Source organism: Panthera uncia, chromosome D4 (genome assembly GCF_023721935.1).
Source record: "Panthera uncia isolate 11264 chromosome D4, Puncia_PCG_1.0, whole genome shotgun sequence".
Taxonomy (NCBI): Eukaryota; Metazoa; Chordata; class Mammalia; order Carnivora; family Felidae; genus Panthera; species Panthera uncia.
In genome coordinates, this window is record NC_064807.1 from 89,729,972 (window position 1) to 89,755,266 (window position 25,295).

General features: G+C 59.9%; 4 protein-coding genes across 8 annotated transcripts in view; 2 read left to right on the forward strand and 2 right to left on the reverse strand.

Moving 5' to 3' along the window:
- STKLD1 (serine/threonine kinase like domain containing 1) overlaps window positions 1-3,944 on the reverse strand; it is a 22,045-nt gene extending 18,101 nt beyond the window's left edge. The window contains exons 1-3 of one of the 2 annotated variants that reach the window (XM_049631142.1): window positions 3,833-3,938; window positions 2,648-2,770; window positions 2,062-2,148 (exon numbers count right to left, since the gene is read on the reverse strand). In XM_049631142.1, the coding sequence (XP_049487099.1) occupies window positions 2,062-2,115 (54 nt within the window). In that variant the 5' untranslated portion in view covers window positions 2,116-2,148; window positions 2,648-2,770; window positions 3,833-3,938. Of the gene's footprint in view, window positions 1-2,061; window positions 2,149-2,647; window positions 2,771-3,832 lie in introns of both variants that reach the window. The other variant, XM_049631134.1, reaches the window with a different exon arrangement.
- Window positions 3,945-4,330: 386 nt separating this feature from the next.
- Window positions 4,331-17,245, forward strand: SURF4 (surfeit 4). The gene is made up of 6 exons (XM_049631213.1): window positions 4,331-4,532; window positions 11,895-12,081; window positions 12,756-12,832; window positions 13,434-13,477; window positions 13,991-14,177; window positions 14,864-17,245. Exons 1-6 carry the CDS (start codon window positions 4,485-4,487, stop codon window positions 15,128-15,130), a joined length of 810 nt encoding a protein of 269 aa, XP_049487170.1. The 5' UTR covers window positions 4,331-4,484; the 3' UTR covers window positions 15,131-17,245.
- A 351-nt stretch (window positions 17,246-17,596) lies between these two features.
- Window positions 17,597-21,645, reverse strand: SURF2 (surfeit 2). Of its 2 annotated transcripts, none has more exons than XM_049631235.1 (6): window positions 21,499-21,644; window positions 21,259-21,413; window positions 20,482-20,585; window positions 18,375-18,563; window positions 18,110-18,276; window positions 17,597-17,700 (listed from the first exon to the last, which is right to left on the reverse strand). In XM_049631235.1, the coding sequence occupies exons 1-6, from the start codon at window positions 21,574-21,576 to the stop codon at window positions 17,620-17,622; spliced, it is 774 nt and encodes a 257-aa protein (XP_049487192.1). In that variant the 5' UTR covers window positions 21,577-21,644; the 3' UTR covers window positions 17,597-17,619. The 2 variants fall into 2 exon arrangements, with proteins under 2 accessions (XP_049487192.1, XP_049487200.1); XM_049631243.1 differs by lacking the exon at window positions 17,597-17,700 and adding an exon at window positions 17,707-18,035 and having other exon boundaries at window positions 21,499-21,645.
- Window positions 21,646-21,668: 23 nt separating this feature from the next.
- On the forward strand, window positions 21,669-25,156 carry LOC125923122 (surfeit locus protein 1). 3 transcript variants are annotated; one of them, XM_049631200.1, is made up of 9 exons: window positions 21,669-21,754; window positions 21,853-21,904; window positions 22,634-22,785; window positions 23,096-23,178; window positions 23,672-23,863; window positions 24,149-24,221; window positions 24,310-24,472; window positions 24,800-24,881; window positions 24,976-25,156. In XM_049631200.1, the coding sequence occupies exons 1-9, from the start codon at window positions 21,698-21,700 to the stop codon at window positions 25,043-25,045; spliced, it is 924 nt and encodes a 307-aa protein (XP_049487157.1). In that variant the 5' UTR covers window positions 21,669-21,697; the 3' UTR covers window positions 25,046-25,156. The 3 variants fall into 3 exon arrangements, with proteins under 3 accessions (XP_049487157.1, XP_049487142.1, XP_049487149.1); XM_049631185.1 differs by having other exon boundaries at window positions 21,670-21,754; window positions 22,652-22,785; XM_049631192.1 differs by lacking the exons at window positions 21,669-21,754; window positions 21,853-21,904 and having other exon boundaries at window positions 21,973-22,785.
- The last annotated feature ends 139 nt before the right edge of the window (window positions 25,157-25,295 follow it).

Here is a 25,295-nt window from a genome sequence, read left to right on the forward strand (position 1 = left end):
CATCATCACCATCATCATCATTGCCACACCACCATTACCATCACCATGACCATCATCACTGTCACCATCATCACCATCATCATCACCACTATTATTCACTGGGACGGGGGCCAGGCTTCTACCACTCGCGCCCCACCACATGGCACCAGATGAGGCCTGGAGTTGTTCCTAAGGCAGGGATATCCAAAAATGCTTTGAGCAATGAGAACATCTTTACTCCTGTCACAAGGATAAGCCTAGGATAGAATAATATAAACTCCAAACAACATTAGAGGATCCTCCGGTTGGCCAAGTATCAACCTCACCACTTCATTCCTTATCCAAACTGGGAAGATTGTCCCTGTCACTGAACATGGGGCAGTGGGGGAATGTGGGAGAAAAGGGGTGGTTGATGGGAGGAGCAGCACGAAACTTCAAGTCTACCACATACTTGGTGGCAAAGTACGCATGTATTTTGCAGGAGCATATCATCCCCGCCTCTAATACCCTATCCTCACCCAGAGCTTCTGCGCGTAAGACTTACAGATGACGCACTCTTAGGGGCGCCTGGGTGGCTCAGTCAGTTAAACATCTGACCTCGGCTCGGGTCATGATCTCATGGTTCGTGAGCTCAAGCCCCGCGTGAGGCTCCGACGGCTCGGAGTCTCGAGCCTGCTTCAGATTCTGTGTCCCACTCTCTCTTGGCCCCTCCCCCGCTCACACTCTGTCTCACTCTCTCTTTCTCAAATAAACATTAAAAAAATTTAAAAACAAATGATGAACTCTTCTAACTGGGGTGATCGTAGGTGAAAATGCAGAGGTGGTGGCTTACTCCCGGATCCCGTAAAGACCCCAGACGGAGCAGCACAGTGAGACCGCCTTCCCTTCCTCCTGTTCCAGGGGCTCATGCTTATCGGTAAATTTGGCCAACACACCCTGAAAGCCTTCCAAATGTCACCTCCTTTGCCCTAGATGCCCCACCCCTAGGAATTGATCCCCAAGGATATCATGGATCCTCAAAAAAGTTAACTAGAAGGTTGCTTATCAGCGTTGTTGACACAGAGCGAAAGACCGAGAACAGGCTAAGCGCTTATCATACACGAAGGGCTCAGGGATCGTTGGGGGCAGTTACAGTCCATCAAGCAGGTGGGGCCACGCCCCTTGATCCCCCAGAAGGCGATCGGCTGTCCTGCTCCAGTGGCCGGAGAGACAATGGGGGCGGCCCTCCGGCCAGCCTGCAGTGGAGCCAGAGGAAGGTAAGGACTCCAGGCCCAGCCTCCTCTGGTAGAGGCTGCTGAACGGCTCCACAGGCAGCCCGCCTGGTCAGCAGAAGTGGCCCCAGCAGCTGATGCCAGCGAGGCTCTCCCACGTGCACGGTCAACCCCAATTCCACGGTATCCCAGCCGTCACCATGCACCACGAGGGCGGGGCCGGAACTCTCAGCGCGGCCCTCTTCTCCTACACCTTCTGTGCAGACAGCTGAACCGCCCTGGCTCGGATGCACAAAGGGCTTTCCCCCTGCAGGTCCGTACCCACCCTCTGCCATGCCACCCCGGTGAGGAGGTGGCGGAAGGGCCCAGGGCCCAATGATGTCCTGTGTGACCTCGGGCGAGTCCCTGCCCACCCCTCCTCCACCCCAGGCCTGGCTCCCCTTTGGTAAAAAGATAGCCCTGCTGAGGTAGCCTGAATTCGCATCCTCTTGGGAGCTGATGCTGGCCAGCTGCAGCCTCCCCAAGCCTCCCCATCCTTGTAGACTGGGGCCATGGCTCCTGCTTGGGCAGGGCTGGGGGGAGACTGAATGCGACTGGCTGGAAGCACATGCTGAATGAGGGGCTGGTATGGTTGCAGTTGTTGAAGTTAAAATGAGCACTCCTACTCCACGCAGGTGAGAGGCAAGTGTGTCGGGAAGCCTGGGGAGCCTCGTGCCGCCCCCACTTTTACTCTCAACTGGATCTGCCTCCGTGACTGCCGGCAGAGAGGAAACAGCTCTCATCGGGAGGGAGCCCTTCTCTAACATGGAGGCGGTAAGTGTACGTTTGGGGACACCACTCGCGCTAGGATGCCACCGGAGTCACCTCGTACCTGCTTTATCACGTACTTTACTTTGTTTTCTGTTTTCTCCACCACCAGGTTCATCCCCAAGGCCCCAGGACTCAGCTGGTGCAAAATCTAGCAGGAAGAGAAAGAGAAGCTTTCAGCAAACGCACACGGATGGCTTTTCACTTTCCAAAGCGCGCTCAACTCCGACGCCTTTTCTGACCCCCAGTCCCCTCGCAGACTAGCAGAGCAAGCGTCTCCACCACATTTTGCAGAGAAGGAAATGCCCAGAAGGCTGAGGAGCCCTCAGAAGGCAGAACCTGAGCCCGTCTCTCCGTGGGCCAATTCTGGAGCTCTTTCCACCACCCTGTAACCCCTTCTCCACGCGGCAGCAGGGAGCACTGGGCATCCAAGAGCCAGTACCTCCCTGGGGCAGAGCTTTGTTCACTCTCTCTAGCCCCCCTATTATTCCAGCTTCCAGCACCCACCTCCGAACTGAACATCCAAACAAGAAAATAACTGGTCCATAATGGCTGTGCAGTTACGGCTACGTGTGGCTTGGCACTGTGCCAAGCACTTTACAGCCCCCTCCCCCTGGTGAGTGGCACTATTGTTACGTCCATGTCCATACCGGAGAAAACTGAGGCGTAGGGAGCGAGGTCCTTGCCTGAGGCTACAGTGTTAATAAGTTAGACGGCCTGGAGCGGACGGGAACTCTGGGGTCTGACTCCAGGGTCTGCGTTATGAAGCAAACCTGCAGAGATGGCCACCAAGTCAGAAATCTGTGCAGGGAGGCCAAGGACTATGGGGTAGGCCAGACGATGGAATTACACCTGCCAGGGGATAGAGGAAGCCTGGCAGGACGGAAAGGAGTGGATATAGGAGGTGGAACCCTGAGTTGAGGGTCTTGGATTCTGCAATCCAGCCCCTGTGTGGGTGGACTGAATTGTGCTTAGGGAATTTGGGGGACAATGTACTACCGAGTGGCTTAAGCCAGTCTAAGGACGCACAGCTTAGGCTCTCTTAAGTGGTGGGTTAAACAGTAAAACACTCGTAGCTCAGATGGGGTCTCTGGTTTTCTCCCCCAAAAAGTAACTTTGCCTTTAAAATTCTCTGCCCCCCAGAAACTCATCTCCTTTACAGGGCTGACTCCCCCGTAGCCCTCCCACACAAAGGAAGGGAGTTCTCCCAACGTGAGCAAAATCTTATCTACAAATTGTTTTCAAATTAATGAAATCTTTACAAAGACTGAATCTAACATTTGATAAAGTTGGCATATCATGTATCGAAGCAGTCAATTAAACAATTACACACTCATTCATTTTAATTTTGCATCTTTCCTTTTGTTTTGGGAATTTTTCAAGTCTTACACATGGTCACGGGCCCTGGAAATGGGCCAGGCCCTCCCACCCGGGACTACCGACGGCGTGTATTAGGAGTTTGGAGGCTCCTGATTGTGAACTCTGGACGTTTTAGGGTGTCCTGTGTCCACCGGCAAAACGGTGGGCTTCTCTCCCCTCAAGTATTCAGACGAACGGTGCTGGAGAGTCATTTCATCCATCATTTTAGAGAAGGGGAAACTGAGGCCCAGAGAGGCAAAGGGCACCCAGGGGGTCATTCCACGCGCTGGAGGCAGACCCTGGCGGGGGGTGGGGGGGGGGTGGGACTTGGCCACCAGCCCCCTCTCCAGCGGCTGTGACCGGTAAACCGGTAGGGGGCTGGGTGGGGGTTGCAGGAGGTCGTTGAGGTCCCTGGCTCGCCCCAAACCGGCGGGTTCTCGTCGCCCCGGCCTCCCCACCAGGGAACAACTTGGCACCTGGTACTTCTCCATAGTGTCCCCAGGGGAGACTCCCCGCGTCCTCTCCCTTGGCACCGCGCTGGGGGTGCGCCCCTAGCCGGCGCCCACGCGCGGACCCTCGACTGAGCATGCTCAGTAGAGAGCGCGCCCGGGAGAGCGCCCCTTCCCCCGCCCCGAGGGCGCCTCCTCAGCCCCAGGTGCGCCTGCCTGAACGGTGCACGCGCGGGCGGGGGCGGGGAGGGGGGAGCTCCGACACGCCCCTCCAGCGGGGTGGCCTGAGAGCGCTCGGCGGGCGGGGCCTGAGAACGTGGCGGGCGGGGCCTGAGAGCGCGGCGGGCGGGGCCGGGCGGGGCCGCCGGGGCCAGGACGCGGCGGGCGAGGCCCCAGCGCGGTGGGCGGGGCTGCCGGCGCCAGAACGCGGCGGGCGGAGCCTCGAGCGCGGCGGACGGGGCGGCGGCGGGCGGCGCGCGGCCCCTTTAAGGAGCGGCCGGGCGGGCCCGCCGGCGCGGCCCCTTTAAGGCTTGGCCTACGTGGCAGCCGCTGGAGCCGCGGACGAGGAGCGAGGCCGGCCGCCGGGCACTTCCTGTGGAGGCCGCAGCGGGCGCGGGCGCCGACGGGCCGAGCGCCGAGCGAGCGAGGGAGCGAGCGAGCCGAGCCTCCCGTCGCCGCCATGGGCCAGAACGACCTGATGGGCACGGCCGAGGACTTCGCCGACCAGGTGCGGCCTGCGGCCCGACCGGGCCTCCTGCCCCGGCCCCGAGGCCCCTCCCGCGCGTCCCCTCCGACTCCCCCTCCGGGCCTCGGCCCCGAGCCCTCTGCGCTCCCGGAGTCGGGCCCCCGACCCCCGAGGGCCGCCCCTGGGTCTGCGCCGCGTCCTCACCCCCCCCCCCCCCGAGCCCGCCGGAGAATCGCGCCCCCTCCCCCAACCGGGGCATTCCTCTCCGGGGCTCGTCGCCTTCCCGACCCGGGGCTCCCCGAAACCCGGCCTGCCCTTGTCGCCGCCTCCCCGCCAGGGCTCCGGGTGGGTTCTCGGGCCCGTGCTTCGGCACCCAGGTCGGTGAGCCGCCCCCCCCCCCCCCCCCCCCCCCCCCCCAGCCTGGCCGGCCCCAGGAGGTGAGGGATGTGAGGGGCTGCCTTGCCCGGTCCCGAGAAGGGAGCCCGAGGCCTGGGGGCTGGGGGGCGCTGCGGGTTTGGGCCGAGTCTGGCTACTGGGGAGCGTTCTCTCCGTCTCCAACTGTTGGGGTGGCCCCTGCACGCTTCTCCTTTCACTGGCACTCTTAGGGGGCGGGGTGGGGAGCTGTGATCCTGAACGGGGGGTCGGTCAGAAAGGAGGCCTGGGGGTCCTCCCAGAGGAAAGGGGGCGCCCTGGTATGTACCCCAACTACGGAAAGCAACCGCACTTTCTTCTGTTACTATTTCCCAGATGTGTTGGACTCATGGGGTCCCTTTGACCCTCCCAGCATTTTCCCTCCCTGTTTGGACTCTGCCCTGGGACTGAATTGAATGGGTATCTATCAGTACACAAACCTGGGAGGAGGGGAAGCCTATCTTCCTGGGTTTTTTTTTTTTTTTTTTCTTCCCCGAGTGTACAGGTGGCATTCTGAGCACCGGGGAAGCTCTTGAAACAGGCAGTTGACACAGACCAGATGGACAGAATCAGATCCTAGAAAGGGGAAAGGACGGAGCTTCCTGGCGATTTTCATCGAGCTTTGATTATTTAGTACCTTTTACCTGTGAAAGTGTCCCCTTAGGCTACAGATGAGCAGCCTTATCCCTGCAGGCAGAGCCATGTCTGGCCCACTGGCCATTTCTTTCCCTTGTGCACTTAACGGGTTTGTGGTTTTTGCCTGACTTAAAAGTAGTGAGGTTACATTTTTTACTTTTATGGGGGTGGTATTGAGTAACGAAACTCTGAAGTTTGGGTTTATTGGAAGGCTTGTACGCGTTTGTGTGAGTCAAAAACACAAATGCGTGTTTTCTGATCCGGCATGGGCGAGCTCGATCTTCCCTTGTTCCCCTTGAGGGGTGCCGTCTGTAGTGTGGTCTGGTAGCGGGGTTTCCATTGCACCACTCTCCTGTGAGCCGGTATTTGAGAACCAGCTTGGGGGGGGGGGGGGCGGTGAGGTGGGGAAAGCGTGTCCATTTGGAAAAAATAGTTTTTGCTAAGGTCATGATTTTGTGTTTAAAGACCTTTTAAAAATCGTATCCTTCATAAACACAATTCATATCAAAAGCTCTCAAGTACCACGTAGGCCTTCCCTGTCCATTTCTCAGTGGTTTTAGTGACCCGATTGCATTTCCCCAAGTAGCAACTCCCTGAGAAGATGGCTCCTTTGAGCTACGGGGACCGTGAGAGCTCTGCACACTCACTCTTCAGTCCGGAGAACCCTGATTTTGCAAGTGCATTTCATAACCAAATCTAGATAAAATGTCTCTAACCAAGCTGGTGCCAACTATCAAACGATCAACTTCCCTACAGAAAAAAAAAAAGCCCAAAATCTCTATATGTAATCTTTTCTTCTTTTTCTCCCTGCATTTTGTTTAAATCAAAGCAGCAGGATCTTGGAACCTGAAAGGCCCTTCGGGCAGACACACAGTCTGGCTGCACTTAAGTTACTGGTGGGAAAGATGGCCTGCTGGGGCTTCTGGACTGGCCTGGGGCACAGCCCCGGGGGGGACCCCAGACTCTGACCTCAAAGCTAGTGCCACATACTACGAGCTTCCGAGGCCTGGTGTTCTTCTGGCACGAATGGAGGGGAAAGGGCCTGCCTGCATCACAGTCGAACACCCAAAGTGGCCCAGGGCTGTGTCTTGTCAGGCAGCGTGGGCTCCTGCTGTCAGTTTATCAGGGCCAGGGCCCGCCTTGGTGGTGGCAGCGGATGTCAAAAGACCCCTCCACGCCCTTTTGTGGGTGACTCAGGAGGGCAGTGGCCCTCATGCTCTCCAAAACCAAAGTCAGGAGCGTCTTCTGCCCGGGCAGGCTTGGCGCGGGAGGACGTGGGCAGAGTAGAGGGTGCAGAGCCCAAGTGACGGCTTCCTGTGGATAGTAATCTGGCCAGGCCGGGGTGCCGCTTTAACATTCATCCACACGGTACTCAAACAAAGCTGCCAATAATAAGTGCTGGAGTCCAGGCTTTTAAAATGAAAATTATCTCATTTGAAGGGCATGGGCGATATTGTCAACGTCACCGATCAGTAACACGACAGACCCATTTTTTCCAACCCTGTCTCCAGAAAACGAAAGCAAAACTCAAGTGACAGGTGTTAACCAGAAAATCTAGGTCGCTGGAGTGGGACCTATAAAGCCTGCGTGTCCCCCAATAGTTATGATAAGAGACGCTAACTCTGGGCCAGGTCCTCCGCGCTTAGTACTGTGTTACCCTCTGGACCGCGTGAGGCTGGCCACAGGGCCTCTATCTTCAGGTGTGGAGAGGGCGGTCTCGCGTGGAGTGAGGCAGGCTGAGGTTCTGAGTCCACATCTTGGTACCAAAGGCTGGGCTCCTCGCCTCCTGGCTGTCCTGCAGCCTCCCCTGGAGGCCCGCAGAGGTGAGAGCACAGGGTCAGCTGTCCCGTTCGTTCTGACTGGCCGGCTCATCCAGAGCTACATCTCTGGCATCGGGCTCCTTGCCCCTGGCGGCCAGGCGGCCAGGCGCTAGAGAAAACGCTGAGCGTGCCCTCTGCAGGAGCTAGGCACTCGGAAGCCATCTGAGACCAGGTCAGGAGGGGCCAGACACTAACGAACTCAGCAATCCAAAATTACGTCTGGGTCCTGAAGCCGGTGCTCGCTGCCCTTCGGCAGAGCGTAATTGCAAGCACGTCTGTACCAGTAAATGGGAATATTAGCACCTACTGGGTTCGGCCTGACGGCTCTTCTGTCACCAGGGTGACAGATGAGCTGCACGGGGCCTTGCTGTCCCGTGTGGCCTTTGGGGTTTTTACCTGTCTTTTGGCATGATGGAGCCATCCTGGGAGCCTGTGCCCGCAGGAGCTCCCCTGGGCCGCTGGTCCAGCGTTGGGTAGCTCGGATGGCCCGACAGAACGTGAGTGGGCACACCTGCTGCCCGGGTGTTAGGGCTCTGGATTAACCGTGTGTGGACGGCCATCGGGTATGAGTGGGGCTCTCGTAACAGTGATGGGTTGTGAGCATCATTTTCCTGTTCCTCTGCTCTGTGTCCCCCTCCCTGCCGGGGCTTCCTGCCTTGCGCCATCAGGAGTGAGGAGGGAAGGCAAAGAGGACGCATTCTTTCCTGCTTGCCCTAAGAGGAGCCATCCCGCCTCTTCCGGGGAGAGGGGTGGAGACACGGGGGGCACTGGTCAGCAAGGCTTCTGGAAAGTGAGGCACAGCTGTGTTCTCCTCCGTGGGATTTGTTGCTACTCTCCTATGGTTAGGCTCTTAGTCACGTGGATTTCTGGTACGGGAGCCAGGCCATCTCCAGGACCAGTTGACGCTTGTTCCTGTACTTGGAGTTGCAGCGTGAACCCACACAGCAGCACCCGGGAGACCTGCCGGGGGAGTTCTGGGGTCATGGTGAATGCCCATGTGTGAGTCATTGAACTCTTGCTCTGGCCCTGACTCAGCCTGATGTGAGGGAGGCCGTCTGGCCACAAGTTCTAATCTTCTGGGATGTGGAGGCTTGAAGTGGCCCTTGAGAAGGGCAGCCCCAGTCCCTGCGACCAGATGGTCTCATGCCCTTTTTTGCTTCCTCAGAGTTCCCAACCAAGAACTGCAGACAGCTTTCAAGTCCCTTCTGTCCTCAGTACTCAGAGAAAGTAGCTTTTCTGTGTCATGTGAGAGCTGCAGGTGGCTGTGTGACATGATCACTGTATTCTCAGAGTTAGGTTTCTTTTTTTTTTTTTTTTTTTTTTTTTTTTTAATTTTTTTTTTCAACGTTTATTTATTTTTGGGACAGAGAGAGACAGAGCATGAACGGGGGAGGGTCAGAGAGAGAGGGAGACACAGAATCGGAAACAGGCTCCAGGCTCCGAGCCATCAGCCCAGAGCGTGACGCGGGGCTCGAACTCACGGACCGCGAGATCGTGACCTGGCTGAAGTCGGACGCTTAACCGACTGCGCCACCCAGGCGCCCCTCAGAGTTAGGTTTCTTAAACCCCCTCTAAAATCAAAATCATAGCCCTTCGTAAATATTCCCAACTTTCCGTATTTCATAAGTCACCCAGGTCCTGTCATCGCTTGTGAACCGCACCCTGCTTGATGGTGAGCTTCTTGGAGGTTCCAGTGAAAAGCCTGCCCCACGCAGGCTAACCGTCCTCTCCTGTGGCCTGGCCCGCCCCTGCTTGCTGCCCGCTTCCGGCTTTCCCTCCACGATTCTGTCCCAGGCGTGGCCGTCGTGGGTCTCCGTGTCCCCAGCGGGCAGCACCCAGCCCCCGGCCCGCAGGACCCGTTGCACAAGCACGGGACGGGGGACTGCTTCCAGGCTCCCGCGTGCTGCCTGGATGCCTGCTTCGGGGGCTCTTCTCTGCTGTGCCAGGAGGATGCGGTCCCCAGACGCCTGACGTGGATTCAGTGGCCGAGTCTGAACCGCCGTAACCAGCACGCATTCGGAGAATCCGAGTAAAATTGGGTCTGGCCTCGTGTTGAAACAGTTCTTTTTCTTTCCTGTTGAGTCCAAACAGGTGCTTATTAGAGGCTGGCTGGTTCAGAGAGGTTCTGGAGCAGCCTGGCTTGCAAAACACAGTCGACCCGTAGCCTGAACCACATCCAACTTGGAAATAACCTGAATTTGGGCTCCCCCCCCCCCGCCCCCCCAAAGCACAGAGCTGTCTGTCTCCTCAGCTTGTCTCACGGGGAAGGGAGGAGTCTCCCTGTTGCTCTTTAATCCTCTTGACCCAGACACTCAAATTAGGCGTACAGACTCGTCACGGAAGCTCTTAAACACTGCCTGTGTCTCTTGGGCCGGGCTGTGGAGCAGAGCGCGTGTTAAGCGGGGTGCTTCATGGTGAGGAGGCTTAGAGTGAAGGCCAAGGGCCCGGGCTTGTTTGCTCCTCACTGGTGAGCACAGCAGGCAGCTTTCAGCTCCAGTTTGGAGGCGGGTCAGGACGTGTCCCATGTCTGTCTGCCCCTGCCTTTTGGGGTCAGCCTCCCCCAGAATTGCGCCGCGGCCCCAGTCGTGTCCCTGTGGATTAGACTGGGAACGACTCTACCGCTGACCCTGCTGGGGCTCACGACAGCATTTGGGCCCATGAGGCAGAAGCAGCAGGGCCAGTGGTCAGCTGTCCCTCTACCTCCCGGTCTGACGCGGGGGGGGGGTGTACCCCGAGTGGACAGACATCCTGTGTGTGCTTTACAGAGACTCCATAATTTGTAGGGGCGTTAAGGTTCTTTCTCCTTCCCTCTTCTCCTCCGCTTATTCAAGTTGGAAAGAACCTTAGACCCACCTGGTTCATTGTCCAGGCGTCGGTCTCTCCCTGTGACCTCTGCCCCCGCTTCGGTGAGGGTCAAGGGCTGAGCAGGCGTGTGCAGAATCGCCACCTTGGGGCTCAGTCGAGCTCGGGAGATTTGGAGAGAAAGGACACCTGGCTTGTAAGGGCTTTCTCCCCGCTCTCCCTCTCTCCCACGAGTGCCCGGCTGCCATGGCCCAGCGGAGGGGAGGGGAGGCGAGGCTTCTCTGCTGACTGAGCCCAAGTCGACAAACTGGAGGTTGATCTCAACAGCCAGAGGCTCGTTACTCGCGGCCGAGAGCATCAGCTGTTTCTAGGACTTGAAAGCGACTTTTCAAAAACGCCAATAATTAACAGACTCTTCAGACACACCTTAGCTGGTCCCAGTAAGGTTTCGCCAGCCCTGAGAGGGGCAGTGATGTTCATTTGACTGTCCCTTTGCGGGGGCCAGGCCCACAGGTGCCCTTTAGACTCGGCTGCCTGACTCGTCACTCCTGTGGGCGGACTTCTCGGAGAGCCTGCCCTTACCGTATCCTGTAGGGTTTCCTTCCCTTTGCATTTAGCTTGGATGGTGGGAAAGAGAAAGTGGCTGCAGGGCACCCGAGTGACATTTGTGTCTCCACCCGATATATGTTTCATAAGCACGCCGTCGTTAACGGCACACTTCGCACGGAGCGGGAGGAAGTTCTAAATGTGCTTTCTCTCCCTTTGGTGTTCACCAGTGATTTTCCGAACTGGACTCTTCACTGCTGTTGAGACAGTCGTGCGTCCATTTGTTAGCATGTCTTTGTAAAAGACTCCAGAGCCTTCTAGCCATTGGCCACACCAGTTCCGTGTGTGTGCTCACCGCTGCCCACCCCACCCTCTCCAGTCCAGGGCTCTGGGGGGGACTGGGGGTGCGCGCACGGCTGCCAGAGCCCGGCCTCTTCTCTCGCTGCTCGGAGGTTTGGGGTAAGCGTAGACACATGAACTTACCGTTGGTCTACCGTGAGGCCCTCCGGGCCTGGGACCCTGGCTGTCCCCTAAGTGGACTGTCCTCTGCAGAGCGTGCTCAGCCCTCTTCCATCTAGAGTGGGTCTGAGCACCACTGGGGGTGTCGGGAGGCCAAGGCTTAGCCGTGTGGGACCGTGTGGGACTGGCAGGCCAAGCCTCAGCGGGCTGTCTCGGGCCCGTGCAGCTCTCAGGGAGCCCCTTTCCCCTGTGGGGTGCAGTCTGCCCACTTGTGAAACGAGAGGGTCTCGAGGGAGTGGGCGCGGTTCTGTGGCAGTGTCTGGAGGCGTTTTTGACCGTCACGGCTGGAGGGGGGCTGCCGATGACGTCTGGTGGGTAGAGGCCAGGGGTGCCGCGCGCCCCCCTTTGGTGCCGGTCGGCCTAGGATAAAGACGACTCGGTGCAGATGCCGGGGCGCACGGGAGGGGAGACCGCGGGTGAGCCGGCAGGGCCTCATCGGGGTGATCCTGATCCGCCAGGGCCCTCGCCCGAGCGTCCGCGCGGTGTGCCTTGCGTGGGCCCCTCGTTGGGTGACCGTAGTTGGCGCCTACAAGCCCGTGCTGACAGGGCGGAGGCTGTCGCCCTGAGGGTCCCAGCCTGACGGGACGGGCGGGCGCAGAGACACACAGGGCAGCGCGGGGAGCGGCCCCGAGGGTCCCGCAGCCCTCAGCCGGGTTTCTGTGGCCCGCAGTTCCTCCGGGTCACGAAGCAGTACCTGCCCCACGTGGCGCGCCTCTGCCTGATCAGCACGTTCCTGGAGGACGGCGTCCGCATGTGGTTCCAGTGGGGCGAGCAGCGTGACTACATCGACACGACGTGGGGCTGCGGCTACGCGCTGGCCTCCGCCTTTGTGCTCCTCAACCTGCTGGGACAGCTGAGTGAGTTGGCTTACCTTGTGGGCGGGGACGGCAGGTCACTCGAGGGGCTCCCGGGCCGGCCGTCGCCGGCCCTTTCCCCCTCCCTGGCGGGTGGGCCGGGCCTGGGCGTTGGTTCTGTGGGCCTTCGGGTGGGTGCTGTGCTCACTGAAGACCGGTGACCCGGGCCCCGCTCTAAGCGCCTGGACCGGGACGCGGGGGAGACTGGGTGACCTGGGCGGGCCGGAGGGGAGCCAGAGCAGGGCAAACGCAGGGTGTCGGAAAGGATGAATCGGAGGCCGGATTCACGTGGGCCGCAGATCTTCTGCTCCCCGGCCGCTGTCTGCTGGCGGCAGCCCCCCTCCCTGTACATTTTGGGGCCGGAAAGGGGCCTGCGCTTCTCAGTCGGTCCTGTAGCTCCCACGGCAGTTTCCACTGCACCGCCTGCTCCGGAAAACGGCCCATTCTCTGGAGCAAGGGATCTGTTTTCTAGAACGGTATCTTCGATAAGTAAGGCCCCGTTGACTCGTGTGTGGTCCGGGTCTACGATGAATTCTCCCAGGAGTTGCTCTTTTCTCGGGGCGCGTGGCTGGGCCAGCAACCGCGCAGGGCTCAGGTGAGGGCGCCAGGTGCCATGGCGACGGCCCTCGCCCGGAACTCGCCCACGGCCCCCTGAGCCTGGCCCTTCTCCTTTCCAGCCGGCTGCATCCTGGTGTTGAGCAGGAACTTCGTGCAGTACGCCTGCTTTGGGCTCTTTGGAATCATAGCGCTGCAGGTACGCGGGGCTGGGTCTCTTCTCTTCCTTGCCGTGCTTGGGGCATAGCTTCCGCAAAGGCGTCTCTGAGGATGCGGCTTCACCCCCTTGTGTCTCTGCCTGGGTCTCCTTTTCTTTCCTGAGAAAACACTGGATTTTCCCGAGTGCAGGCTCAGGAGAGCTGGAGAGGATGGGGCCCCTGAAAAGGTGCCAAGCTCCGGGCGCCCACCTCTTTGCCACCTTCCCGAGTTTCCTCTGATGGGGACAAATGACAGGGTTGGCTGCAGCCAGGACACTGTCTGATCGTTTCACCTCGTGAACACCCAGCTGGCCACGTGAGCTGTCTGCACCTGGACCGGAGCTCCCGGGCGCCGTGCCGGCACCTTGCGGGCTGCGTGCTCCCAGGGAACGGTGCTCGGTAACGCGGGCCCGGGGTGGTCAGCACAGCTCGAGAAATGCTGAGCCTGTGGTTGAACTTGGAGCTGTCCTGGGCTCCTAAACTGTCCCGTGCACCTTACGTTTACGCTTCTGTGGGAGAGATTGCCTACTGCTGTCCTCAAGAAGTCCCAGTGCGTTTGGAAACGTGAGACTCAAGTTTCTGTCTCTCCTCTGTTCCCTTCAGACGATCGCCTACAGCATCCTGTGGGACTTGAAGTTTTTGATGAGGTATGTGCGCTCCACATGCTGAGCTTGCTTTTCATGTCTGTCGACTCAGTAACTAGCGGTCGGGAGTGAACTTCTTGGGGTCCAAGCACTTGGAGTCTGTAGGAGGTGTTGGCAGAGGCTCCCTCCCCCAACAACCCCCCACCCGCACCCCGGGACACAGGTGAGAATGAAGCTGTCCCTCCCAACCCCCCGTTCGTGAGGGAGGGAAGGAGGGCCGGAATGGCGGCACTTGCTCGCAGGGACCCAGCTGGTCAACAGCAGCGCCAAGGCCGGGCCGGGTTCCGAGTGTGTTCAGGGTAATGTCACTGTTGGGTGGAACAGAGCCGTCTGTCTTCAGCTGTGGAGCGGCTGGGAGTCCTGTGGACTCACACCCAGCCGGTCCGGCACGGTTTCGAGAGAGGGACCTAAGGGCCCTCCCTTCCTGTGCTCCCGCCGAGGTCTCCCGACCTGGTCTGACGGGCGTGCGTAGTGCCTGCCGAGCCCCGGCAACTCAGCTGGCGTTTCTGTCCTCAGGAATCTGGCCCTGGGAGGAGGCCTGTTGCTGCTCCTGGCGGAATCCCGTTCCGAAGGGAAGAGCATGTTCGCGGGCGTCCCCACCATGCGCGAGAGCTCTCCCAAACAGTACATGCAGCTCGGAGGCAGGGTTCTGCTGGTCTTGATGTTCATGACCCTCCTTCACTTTGACGCCAGCTTCTTCTCGGTGAGCGCTCCTGCCTGCGTACGTGGACCTGGGCTCCTGTCCCTCAGAAAGGGCCCCGACCTCTCTTCCCCGCCTGCGCATGGAGCCTAGTCCAGGGGCTGTTGGAAGGGGTCGGCTTAAAGGAGGCAAACGTCGGATCCTACTAAAAGGAGTAAACACCCAGCAAGCTCTTAGGGGCCCAGAGCTGACAAAGGAAGTCCAGATTCTCCCTGACCTCCCTGGAGGTCCTGGTGTCCTGTGTGCCGGCCTCCAGGCGGTCCACCCAGGCTCTTCGCGGGCCCTTGGTTCTTTAGCTGCCCGCTGCTCGTACCTTTATCGCGTGCTGTGTGCACGCCGGGTGTCTCGTCCCCGGGAGCTTTACGATGCCCGTCTTCAGAGCGGGCTGGGCGCCCTGGCCGGGAAAAGCTCCCAGGAGGGGCACCTGGCGCCACGGGAGGGGGGAGCCCGCTCCTAAGAAGTACTGGGGACTCCCTGGATGGCTTGGGGGCCCGCAGGCCCCCGAGTGTGTCCTGGTAAATTGCAGCCTGTTCACTGAAGCCCCTGGCGCCTCCCTCTTTATTCCTCACTTGAATGCACACCCCTCTGTGACATCACCTGGACACATACCGCAGTGACAAGGGCAGTGGGAATATCTCTTCTTCCTCACCTTTTTTTTTTTTTTTTTTCTTACCTTCTAACCTATGCAGATTCTCCAGAACATCGTGGGCACAGCTCTGATGATTTTAGTGGCCATTGGTTTTAAAACCAAGCTGGCTGCTTTGACTCTTGTCGTCTGGCTGTTTGCCATCAACGTGTATTTCAACGCCTTCTGGACCATTCCTGTCTATAAGCCCATGCATGACTTCCTGAAGTACGATTTCTTCCAGACCATGTCGGTGATCGGAGGCCTGCTCCTTGTGGTGGCCCTGGGCCCCGGGGGTGTCTCCATGGACGAGAAGAAGAAAGAGTGGTAACAGACCCCTTCCCTGCCTGGCTAGGACCCGCGGCCATCGAGGACTGGTTCGGGGTGGATTCGACAAAAATGCCAGCATTGATGTGTCCTCTTTCCTTCTCTCCCTTGGTAAAGGCACAGATGTTTTGAGAATTTATTTGCAGACACCTGAAATTTGGCGGCTAAATCTGCTCTGGACCCACAGCCTAGTACCTGACCACGGGGGCGGGCTGGCTGGGCACAGCGCCTCCCTCCCCCAGGCACGGCCTCGGCTTCCCACGAGCAGCTTGCTGGGCTGTGGCCTCAGTTCCCGTTTTTGTTTCTGTTTTGTGGGTGGGGGGCCTTCAAGCTGTACTGTGAGCAGATACATTTGTGTATCCTTCAAAGCGGTCTCCCTCTTACTGTTTTTTAAGTTTACGTTTTTAGCTAAAACTAAACGACTTGGGATGGCCCAGCCCAACATCACACAGTCAACGTCCTGGGCGGAAGCCTCGCCCACGGCTCCGAGTTGTCCCCGTGCCGCATCGTAACGCTCGCAGGGACAACAACGGCATTTGGACCCAAACCCAAAGAACGAAGTGGTGCCAGAGGGGCCACCGAGGCTGCCGTTCACTCGGCACAAAACCGGCTCCGATTGGTGCAGCTCGTTGGGTAGGGTAACCCCCCGGGAGCCTCAGTGGCTCAGGGCGGGAACGGCGGGGCTAGAAGTCCCCAGGTGCACCTGGAGCCTATGGGGACCCTCGCCCCGACCCTGGCCTGGCCACATGCCTGCGCGCTGACTCCCGTGAGGGGCGTGGGAGGAGCAGCAGCCTCGTGGGGCAGGGCAGCGACGAAGCGGGCTCTCAGACCAGTTACCTCACCCCCGGTCTTCACGCCGAGCCCGGGCTGCCGCTGTGGGCTCCTGTGGGCTCGTGTGGGCCCCCGTGGGCTCCGACCTGGCCAAGCGCCCCGCCCGCCTCTCCTTCGGCTGGAGGGACTTTTCCCAAGCTGCGCAGCCGTGACTTACCACTTTCTCAAGGCTGTTGCTTGCTCAGATTTGTCTTTGCTACGCTGAATGCAGCCCAAATTACTTTTTACGATTTGTGATGCCTTACCGATTGGATCTTAATCCTGTATTTAAAGTTTTCTAACATTGCCTTACACTGCGTTTCTCTTCTTGGGGGTGCACGCGCCTGTTGGCTCTTCTCCACTCGTCCACGCTGTAGCGATTGCCACGAGGGGAGAGTTGGACTCGTCTGTGCCTCCCCCAGTCCCCCCCCAGACCCTCGGGGGGGGGGGGGGGAGGGTGGCAGGCTGACCAAGCTAGAACGAGGACTGCCTGAAGCTGGTCTCTTTTTTCCTGGTTCGTGGCTAGATGTGCAAGCCTGAGGGCATCCCTAGGGATGCCGGGGCCAGTCCCGAGCCAGGATCCACATTTACCAGCCAGACCAGAGCCAGCGTGGGGCGGGGAAGCTGCCCCGCTTTTGCCTCCCAGTGCTCCTAGAGCCTTACTTGGCTCTGCGGCTTGGACCCGCCAGACCTGACAGGAGCGATGGCACCCCTCTCAACACCCCACCTCGTGCCCACGCCTCAGCCCCAGATGTTCCCAACCCCTGCCCATTTGCAAACGCCTCCGGCCTTGGAAAAGCAACAGATGGAGAGGGCTTTTCTACTTGGCCACCCGGATGCTCGCTGCACGGGGTGGCTTCTGACTCCGTGCGTCCGCCTCGGGGCCACCTCTCGGTCCACCCTCTTTCCCGTCAGCACAGCACCGCCGTCCCATCAGACGACACTCAGCCACGTCCGTCCCTCCGGGACACCTCTGACAGTTCCAACACCTCTGTTGGTTTGCAGGAACGGTCTGACCCCAGGAGGCCAAGGGGTGCGGTCAGAGGGCACCCTCAATGCTGGAGGAGGTTGCTCGGGCCTCCCCTGGCCCTCGGTGGGCTCGTGCCTGGGACGGGGGTAGATGCCTTTGCAGGAAGGAGAGAAAAATACCATCTACCAGTTGGCTTCGGCAAAACCATTTCTGAGAATTTTTTGGCTTTATGTGGGAAATAGGTATAAATCTCATTTTATGCTGTATTTTATATCTTAGTTGTGTTTGGAAACGTTTTGATTTTTGGAAACATCAAAATAAATAACGGCATTTGTTGTATGCGGCGTGATCCTCTGGTGTTGTCCGGCTGGGGTGGGGCCTGACCAGGCCTCTCCTCGGATGCCCAGCGAGCCAGCCGAACCCTCTAGGCTTCGCCGAGGCCCACTGAGAAGCCACGTCCAGAGAGAATGCTTCCCTCGGGGTCCCTGGGGGGCTGCTTCCTGGGGATGGGTAAGGTGGCCCTGATGCCAGTGGCACAGACTCCCAGCCCCAGCCCCGGGGGCAGCAAATGTGAGTGGATGGAGGGGACCCTGAGACACCCACCCCGTCGGCTGAGAGGGCGCACAGCAGGTGGCTTGAAGAGGACCCGGGCTCGAGGACCTGAAGGATTTCGGAAAAGCTTTCCACGTGTGCTTTTCTCCGGCAGCCGTTTATTAACCTGACTGTTTAAAAGAGCTGAAGCTCTTGGGTTTACGGTGGTGACGTCTGAACTTCTTCGCTGAGCCCAACTGCCTCTGGAACACGAACACGGAGCTCCGGTTAGTGAGCCATCCCCGTCCTCTCGGAGGGGCGCCCCCGAGTCAGGCCAGCTGTCCACCCGTGGCTTCCCTGAAATGCCACCCCCCCGCCCCCAGCCTCCAGCGAGCTCTGGATCTCCTGCAGACCTGAGGGCGAAGGAACCTTGGCCATGGCCTAACAAGGCCCTCCCGCGGGTCCCCTGCGGCGTGCGTCCCGGAGTCCCCTCGGACGGGCTGCAGAGCCCAGCGTCCGTGCGGCAGCCCCTGGCCCCGTCAGGCCAAAGCAGCCTCGGCTTCTAGTTTACTTCCGAAACGTTAGCTTGGCATTTTATCTGCCACAGAAAGGTTCTTTACACAGGTTTTGTAAGGAAACGGAGAACCGTCGGCAGGGGAAGCTGCAACTCACCTTCCGGCGCTTGAGGACCGGCTCTTGGTCCCCTCGCGTCTCTTCTCCGCCCCCAGGGCCCGTCTCCGTCAGGCCCCTTGGCCTCTCGTCCTCCTCCTCGGTCAGAAAGTCCTCAGTGCCGTCCCCGTGTTCAGTCCCTCCCGGGTCCTTTCTGGTGAACACCTCGGCTGAGAGGGACAGAGGGATGGGCAGTTTTAGGTCCGGGTCACCGTCTGCGCGGGGCTGAGGGGGCGCAGCCGGGGCCGAGGGGGCCGGTCCCACTCACGCGGGTACAGGTCTGTCATGCTGTCATCACTGTCACTCGCAGCTGCGCCGTCCTCACCGGACGAAGGTTCCCAGAAGGCTTCTCCCCGGCGAGGCGGCCCGGCGCCGTCCACCTGGTCCTCCCTCCTCCTCCTCCTGTGCAGGAGGCAGGCGGCCACGTACTCCGCGCCCTGCTTCTGACACCTTTCATCTGGGAGACGGGCCGGCACGCCGTGTCTGCCCCCCTGTCCTCCGGAGCAGAGACCGGCTCCACCGGGCCCCCAACCCCCCCCCCCCCCCCCCCCCCGTCTGCTGGGTAAAATGTGGTGGCGGGAGGTGCCCTGGCTCAGCTCCTACCGGGAAAGGAGAGGAGGGAGGCCGGTGGGGGCGCGGGCGAGGCGTGAGCAGACGCAGAGCTGTGCCAGGCCCCAGCCTGGGTGAGGGTGAGAGCGGGAGCTTGGCCGCTGCTGACCCTGCCCGGAGCAGGGGGGGCCGCGACGAGGCCTCCACACCGTCTCGTGTACAGAGGCCTTGGGGAGGCCGGACGCCCGGCATGGCGGACACAGACCAAGCCCCGATGAGGAGCGGGGTGGCACCAAGGAGCCTGGCTGTTGAAGGTGGCCCTCTGTGGGCGGCGCTCTCCGGTCTCAGGGAGGAGGGGGAGGGGACCGGGCCCCGGCCTCTGATGTCCCCCACCGCCAGGCTCTTCTCTCCTGCCTCATCTCTGCCACTCGCTCTGTGGCCCCACACGGCCTCGGGGCCGGTGGACCCCGCACCTGGAGTCCCCTCTCAGAACCCCCGGCCAGGTTCCCCGGCTGCCGGGCTTTGGCTCCTCTCGGCCGCCGGTCCCGTGAGCCACACGCTCCAGCATCAGGATGACTCTCTTACTGGGGAAAACCCAGTCCCTCCCTTCCCACCCACACCCAGCAGCCCCCAGGCTCTGTGCCAACGTGGGACCCTTCAGGGGTCCTTCACTTTTGCCCGTGGGCGAAGACTGGGCCTCATTTCCTCTTGGGGAAACACAGCCTTCAGAGTTCTCTCCCTCTCCTTGCCTCTCTCTCCATACCCGGGTCCACTGGCTCTGCGCCACCTGGCCCTCGCTTCCCCGTGGGGCTCCCGCCGGCTCCGTCCCCACCTTCCCGTCAGGAGCATTTGAGAAGCGTCGACCATTTCCTCCTCGACACCTCCGTCCCGACACCACCCCGCCTGCTTCTCCCCCTCCTGGGGCTCTTCCCTGCTCAGGCCTGGCCCCGCGTCCCCTCTTCTGTGGCTCTGTGGACGCAAACGCCACTTAGTGTCAGTGGTGTGCGTCATCTGAGCACTGGCCCACGTCTTCAACAGCCACCTTCCCTGACACACGTTGAAGAGAATGCTTCATTTCCCCACAAAGCCCGTGACTCAGATGCCACTCTCGTAAGCACCCCAGTTCTCGAGCCAGGAATCCGGGAGTCACAGCCGACTTCTTCCTCTCCCTCACCTACTGATTCTACCCACAGAACAGCTGCAATCCGTCCACATCTTCCCTGCCGGCACCTGTAGCCCCGGCCACCGTCACCTTCAGCTGGCTGCACAGCCGCCAAGGGTCCCCTGCTCCACTCCTTCCCACCCCCCACCCCCCACCACAGTGACCCTGACGCACACAGTGACTGCCAGTCCCCGCTTCAGTCCTTTGTGGCCTCCAAGACCCCCTGTGGTCTTGTCCCACCTACCTTGCTGACCCCGACCCCATCTTGCGTGGTGTCACAGCGGCCGTCCTTCAGGACCTCCCACAACCAAGTGTTTTTCTGCCTCTAATCTTGCCGGAATCCTTCCTCTAACGGGAGCACTCTTGCCTCTACTTGCTATGTCCCTAAAGTCTCAGCCCAGAAACCCCGCCTCCCCAGGGCCTCCTGGCGGCCCTCGGCACACGACCGCCACAGCACTCAGTTATGTCGGGGCCCACTGCCTGCTTTACCGCAGTCTCCGCCACCACCCCTCCCCTGGGCTGGGCCGGGTGCACCACCAGCTACTGCCAAAAGCTGACTGAGACACCACTTCTGCCTTCGAGGGCACTGGTCCTGGAGAAGAGCAGGCATGCACCCGAAATACTTGTAAACTGAGGCAGGCTGCTTCCGCCCACGGCTACTTACATTCACGCAGAGCTCTCTGGTACCGCTGGCCCTGGGTGTGCCTCAGCACATGCTCGGGGACCTTGTTGATGTGCCGCAGGGTGAGTCTGCAGAACAGCTGGTGCCTAGGGGACAGGCAAACGTGGGCTGGCAGGGATGTTCACAAGGGTCTGGACCAGTGGCTCTCCAACCACGGCTGCGTCTTGGAATCATTCCCAGAGTCTGGCAAAGAAGTCTCCGAAGCAGACTGGGCATCAAGATTCTTAAAGGCTGGAAAACAATTCCACCCCGCAACTGGGGTGGAGAACCAGTGACCCGGACGGACCGTGACCTCTCGGCGTTTACCTGGAACACACCTGGTCATCAGCATCCGCTCCGGCCCACGGGAATGCACGTGAAGACCTGGCTTGGCAAAGTCCTAGATGAACGGGAGCATCCCCCGGCCCCCTCCCTTCAACTAGTGCTGTCAACCGTACACGTTCAGCTACACCAAAGTTCTCCTTAAATACGTGGAACTCACCGCATTCAGAGCCTTAGGTGACAAGCCTCAGCGTTACGAAAAGCAAACACGCACCACGGAGAGGGGGCTCACCGGGGAGCTCTAGCCTGCAACCCGGATGTCCAGTCTCCTAACATCTACCTACGAAGGACGGCGCCAAGCCCTCGAGGAGCGCGCAGTCAGCGGGGAGGGGCCGGGGCTCCGAATCCACCTCGCGGCAGCGGCCAGACTCAGCGCCGGGACCCGGCTCCACTCGGGGCCCCTCCCGCAGTACCCGGCCTAAGCCCGCTCCCACGTACGGGTTCTTGGTGCTGGGCACGATGTGCGGCTCGAACTCCGCGTAATCGAAGGCCGGAGAGGCGCTGACCAGCCGCCGGTACTTCTTGCCGCGGGTGTAGACCTGGAGTTCGGGCAGACGGCAGGGCAACTCGTGGCCGGTGAGAGCGCATTTCACCTGCGGGGCGGAGGGCGGGCGAGAGGGTCAGGGGGTGCGGGGACCGCCCGAGCAGGTCCGCACCTCCTCCTCCGGCCCCGCGGACCTTAGCGGCGCCGGGCTCCAGCCGCAGACTCGGGTGTTCGCGGAGGAAGGCGAGCACTTCGGCCGGCGGCTCGCTCATGGCTCGGCCGCCCTCGGAGCTGGAAGCCGGCGCCGCTCGCACCACGTGGGCCGGGGGCGGGGCTCGGCGGCGCCCCGGAAGCAGACGCCTCTCGTCCCGGAAGCGCCGGCGGGGCGGGGAGATGGCGGCGGCGGCGGCGGTGCGGTGGCTGGGGTTTCGCGCTGCGCGGCCGGCGCCGGTGAGCGGGGTGCGGGGCGCGGGGCGGGCACGAGTCGGGCGGGCTGGAGGACCCGGACCCGGCCTGGGCCGGCTCAGCCAGCCCCTCGGTCTCCGTAGGCCCCGGCGCGCGCCGTCCGGAGGAGCGTCCTTGCGGTCCCCCTGCGCCCAGGTGAGGACTCGTCCGGGTGTGACCTGGGCACCTGGGAAAAGACGCCCCGCTTTGTAAGCGGGGGGGGGGGGGGCGGCCGCAGGCACTGAGAGGAGCTTCGAACTGCCGCCCGAACGCGGGCGTGCCTCTCAGCCGGGGTGGCCCGCGGGCCGGCCCCTCGTACTCCCGAGTCACGCCCGGCGGGGCCCTAGACGACAGCACAGCCGCGGCGTGCGGGTTGCGCGTGCACGTCCGGCAGGATAGCGTACTGCGTAAGAAGGAAGGGTGCTGTAGAACCCTTGCTCCAGGCCTGCGTTTTTACCGTCCGCGACGCCCGAGGTGCCCTCATTTGATGAGGCTCACGCTCTGACCGCTGAATTGCACTTTCCCTGTACGTGGTTCCATCTTTAAGTTCACGAGCAGGGAACAAGAGAAGCTGTTGGGAGTGCTCTTGGGAGCCCCTTTCCCGAGTTGATCGCGCTTCCCTCTCTGCATAGCGGGTGCATCTTAGTGCGACGAGTACGCGGCAGACTGTTGGTTGTGTAAAAGGCATGAGATGGTTGCACGAATTACCCAGGGTCGGGGTTGGTGGCAAAGGCAGGACTAGGCCCTAGGTCTTGCTTATGCAGTCGGTGAACGTCCAGGGAGCGTGCCCGGTGGCCACAGGCTGGTCTGTTCACTCTGGGGCAGTAGTGCTCGTGTCTAGGCTGCTCCAGGTCTATCTGCCGGGGGCTTCTGACCCCACGCCACGGTTGGAAACCTTCCTAGGGTTGGCCTGGAGCCCAAGCAGGTGTGGTAGTTCTGCAGCTGAAGCACCTGCCACCAAAGCAGAGGATGACTCCTTTCTCCAGTGGTTCCTGCTTCTCATTCCTGTGACTGCCTTTGGCCTGGGGACCTGGCAGGTAAATACTAGCTTTAGCGCTGATGGCTCTTTTTTTTTTTTTCTTTTTTCTTTTTAACGTTTGTTTATTTTCGGGAGAGAGAGCGCACGCACACGCAGGGAAGGGTAGAGAGGGAGGGAAACACAGAATTCGAAGCAGGCTCCAGGCTTTGAGCTGTCAGCAGGGTCGGACACGGGGCTCAATCCCATGAAACAGGAGAGCATGACCTGAGCCGAAGTCAGATGGTTAACCGACTGAGCTACCCAGGCGCCCATGGGGGCTCTGAGCTTTTGCCCTTATTGCCACCTGCTTGGGTGTGCTGTTTCCACAGGTCCAGCGTCGAAAGTGGAAGCTGAAGCTGATAGCAGAGCTCGAGTCTAGAGTTATGGCTGAGCCCATCCCTCTGCCAGCAGAGTGAGTGTGTGGCTGCCCGCCTGGGACCGGCCTCACTCAAGGTCGGCAGCGGGGCCTGGCTGCTTCCGCTTGCTGTCCTGACCCTCAGACGGGAGCCCTCAAGAGGAGCTGTTCTAATGAGCTTCCTGACCACCGTTGGGGGGGGGGGTGGCATGACATTTTTAGAAAGAGATCTGTGACTTGGGGTTTCACCTTTTTTTCCAGGCCCATCGTACCTGTGGGGGCACAGTGCTGATGGGCTCCCCGGAGCAGTAATTCTTACCTGGTGGGTGGGGTGGTGTCCCCTCATGTGGTCTTGACAGGAGAGCAGAATCTTGAAAAAGCATCCTAAGTGATTCTCTTGTCTCTACCCCTCCTTTTGACCCACTGTCCTGGAGGGACAAGAGCTAGTTTAGGGGAGCAAACGCGTGCCCTATTTGTGACGCGCAGGCCTCACGGGCTTTGACTTCCCGCCCGATCTCGTCGGGCCTCACTTCTCCCCACTGCTGTGTAGCCCAATGGAACTGAAGAACCTGGAGTACAGGCCAGTGAAGGTCAGGGGGCACTTTGACCACTCCAAGGAGCTGTACATGATGCCTCGGACGATGGTGGACCCGGCCCGGGAGGCCCGGGAGGCCGGCCGCCTCTCTTCCTCGCCGGAGAGCGGGGCCTATGTCATCACCCCCTTCCACTGCACAGAGCTGGGGTGAGTAGGACAGACAGGTCAGAACTCTCGTTGTGGGAGAGGGTCATTCACTGCGTGGATGTCGCAGGAGGAGGCCCGAGGGAGGAAGCGGAGATGGATGCGGGCAGGGATTCCCAGGGGCCCTGGGTATCTGTCTTCAGAGTTGGTGTTCTGCCAGTCAGGACACAGGCTGGACAAAGGCAGGCCTTCCCGGGGCACACCTGCTCCTTGTTCTCCCGGAGACTACCAGCGTTAACCTTTGTCCAAAAATCCTTCTCCACCTGAGAGCATACTTTGTTACTTCAGAATCACCATCCTGGTAAATAGAGGGTTTGTCCCCAGGAAGAAAGTGAATCCGGATACACGGCAGAAAGGCCAGGTAAGGGGCAAGAACCCTCCTTTTTTTGTGAGCAGGGCTGTATAGGAACCACAGGCCTTAAGGAGGAATCTCACATTCTCCTTTCTAGATCGAGGGAGAAGTGGACCTAGTTGGGATGGTGAGGCTGACAGAAACCAGGAAGCCCTTTGTCCCTGAGAACAATCCAGAAAGAAATCACTGGCACTACCGGGACCTGGAGGCCATGGCCAGGCTCACAGGCGCAGACCCCATTTTCATTGATGCCGACTTCAGTACGTTGTGATCAGCCCATCCTAGAAGATCGAGTAGCTTTTTTGTAAATACCCCGTTCTACCTTCCTTTTAGCCCTGGAAATTTTCTAGTTATTTCCTGTTAGTTACATCGTAGTATCCGTTGGGAGAAAGGGGAGTATCTGTCTGGAAAGAGGCAACCCAGGGTTGGTTACAGGTGAAAGGTATGTACTGAACTTTTGGCCGCGCAAAAATCTAAAAAGCTCTGCAAGGTTCCGAGGAAACAGCTGGCCAAGCCGCTGTAGGGAGAAACTGGTGCTGAGAAGCTGGTGGCATAGCTCTTGTGGGTTGAGTCCGTTATCTCTGCAGAGAGCACCGTCCCCGGGGGACCCATTGGAGGGCAAACCCGAGTCACTCTGAGGAACGAGCACATGCAATACATCATCACCTGGTGAGTCCCCGATACGATGTCACGGGGTGAGTCCGGATGTCTAGTCCCCCCCACCCCCCTTCAGAATCCTGACTGTTCATCTTTTTGACCCAAGGTACGGACTCTGTGCAGCTACGTCATACCTGTGGTTTAAGAAATTCCTACGTCGGACTTCTGGTGTGTGAGATTAGCAGATGTAGCCCTTCCCCTAAATTATCAGGAAGTGGCTGATTTGTGGAGATGTTTTCATGTGGGATCAGCAACCACTGGCATAAATAAATCTCTGTGCTACACTGTGTGCCGTATCCGTCTTTCTACCTGGGCCACTTTTAACTGGATGATCATACAGTCCAGGCTTGGGCCTGGTATGTGACCAAGCAGTCTTAAGGCTGCTTTTTCCAAACGATCAACGTACAACCTACACAGCAGGTTTAA

Excerpts from the sequence above, each read along its gene's own strand:
- LOC125923122 (XM_049631192.1), top strand. The coding sequence starts at position 22,507 with ATGCAGTCGGTGAACGTCCAGGGAGCGTGCCCGGTGGCCACAGGCTGG. Across the intron at positions 24,222-24,309 it reads ATACACGGCAGAAAGGCCAG|ATCGAGGGAGAAGTGGACCT; the intron begins GTAAGGGGCAAG and ends TCTCCTTTCTAG. Across the intron at positions 24,882-24,975 it reads ATGCAATACATCATCACCTG|GTACGGACTCTGTGCAGCTA; the intron begins GTGAGTCCCCGA and ends TTTTGACCCAAG.
- SURF4 (XM_049631213.1), top strand. The coding sequence starts at position 4,485 with ATGGGCCAGAACGACCTGATGGGCACGGCCGAGGACTTCGCCGACCAG. Across the intron at positions 12,833-13,433 it reads TTGGAATCATAGCGCTGCAG|ACGATCGCCTACAGCATCCT; the intron begins GTACGCGGGGCT and ends TGTTCCCTTCAG. Across the intron at positions 13,478-13,990 it reads GACTTGAAGTTTTTGATGAG|GAATCTGGCCCTGGGAGGAG; the intron begins GTATGTGCGCTC and ends TTCTGTCCTCAG.
- SURF2 (XM_049631235.1), bottom strand. The coding sequence starts at position 21,576 with ATGAGCGAGCCGCCGGCCGAAGTGCTCGCCTTCCTCCGCGAACACCCG. Across the intron at positions 20,586-21,258 it reads GTGCCCAGCACCAAGAACCC|GCACCAGCTGTTCTGCAGAC; the intron begins GTACGTGGGAGC and ends CCTGTCCCCTAG. Across the intron at positions 18,277-18,374 it reads CATGACAGACCTGTACCCGC|CCGAGGTGTTCACCAGAAAG; the intron begins GTGAGTGGGACC and ends TGTCCCTCTCAG.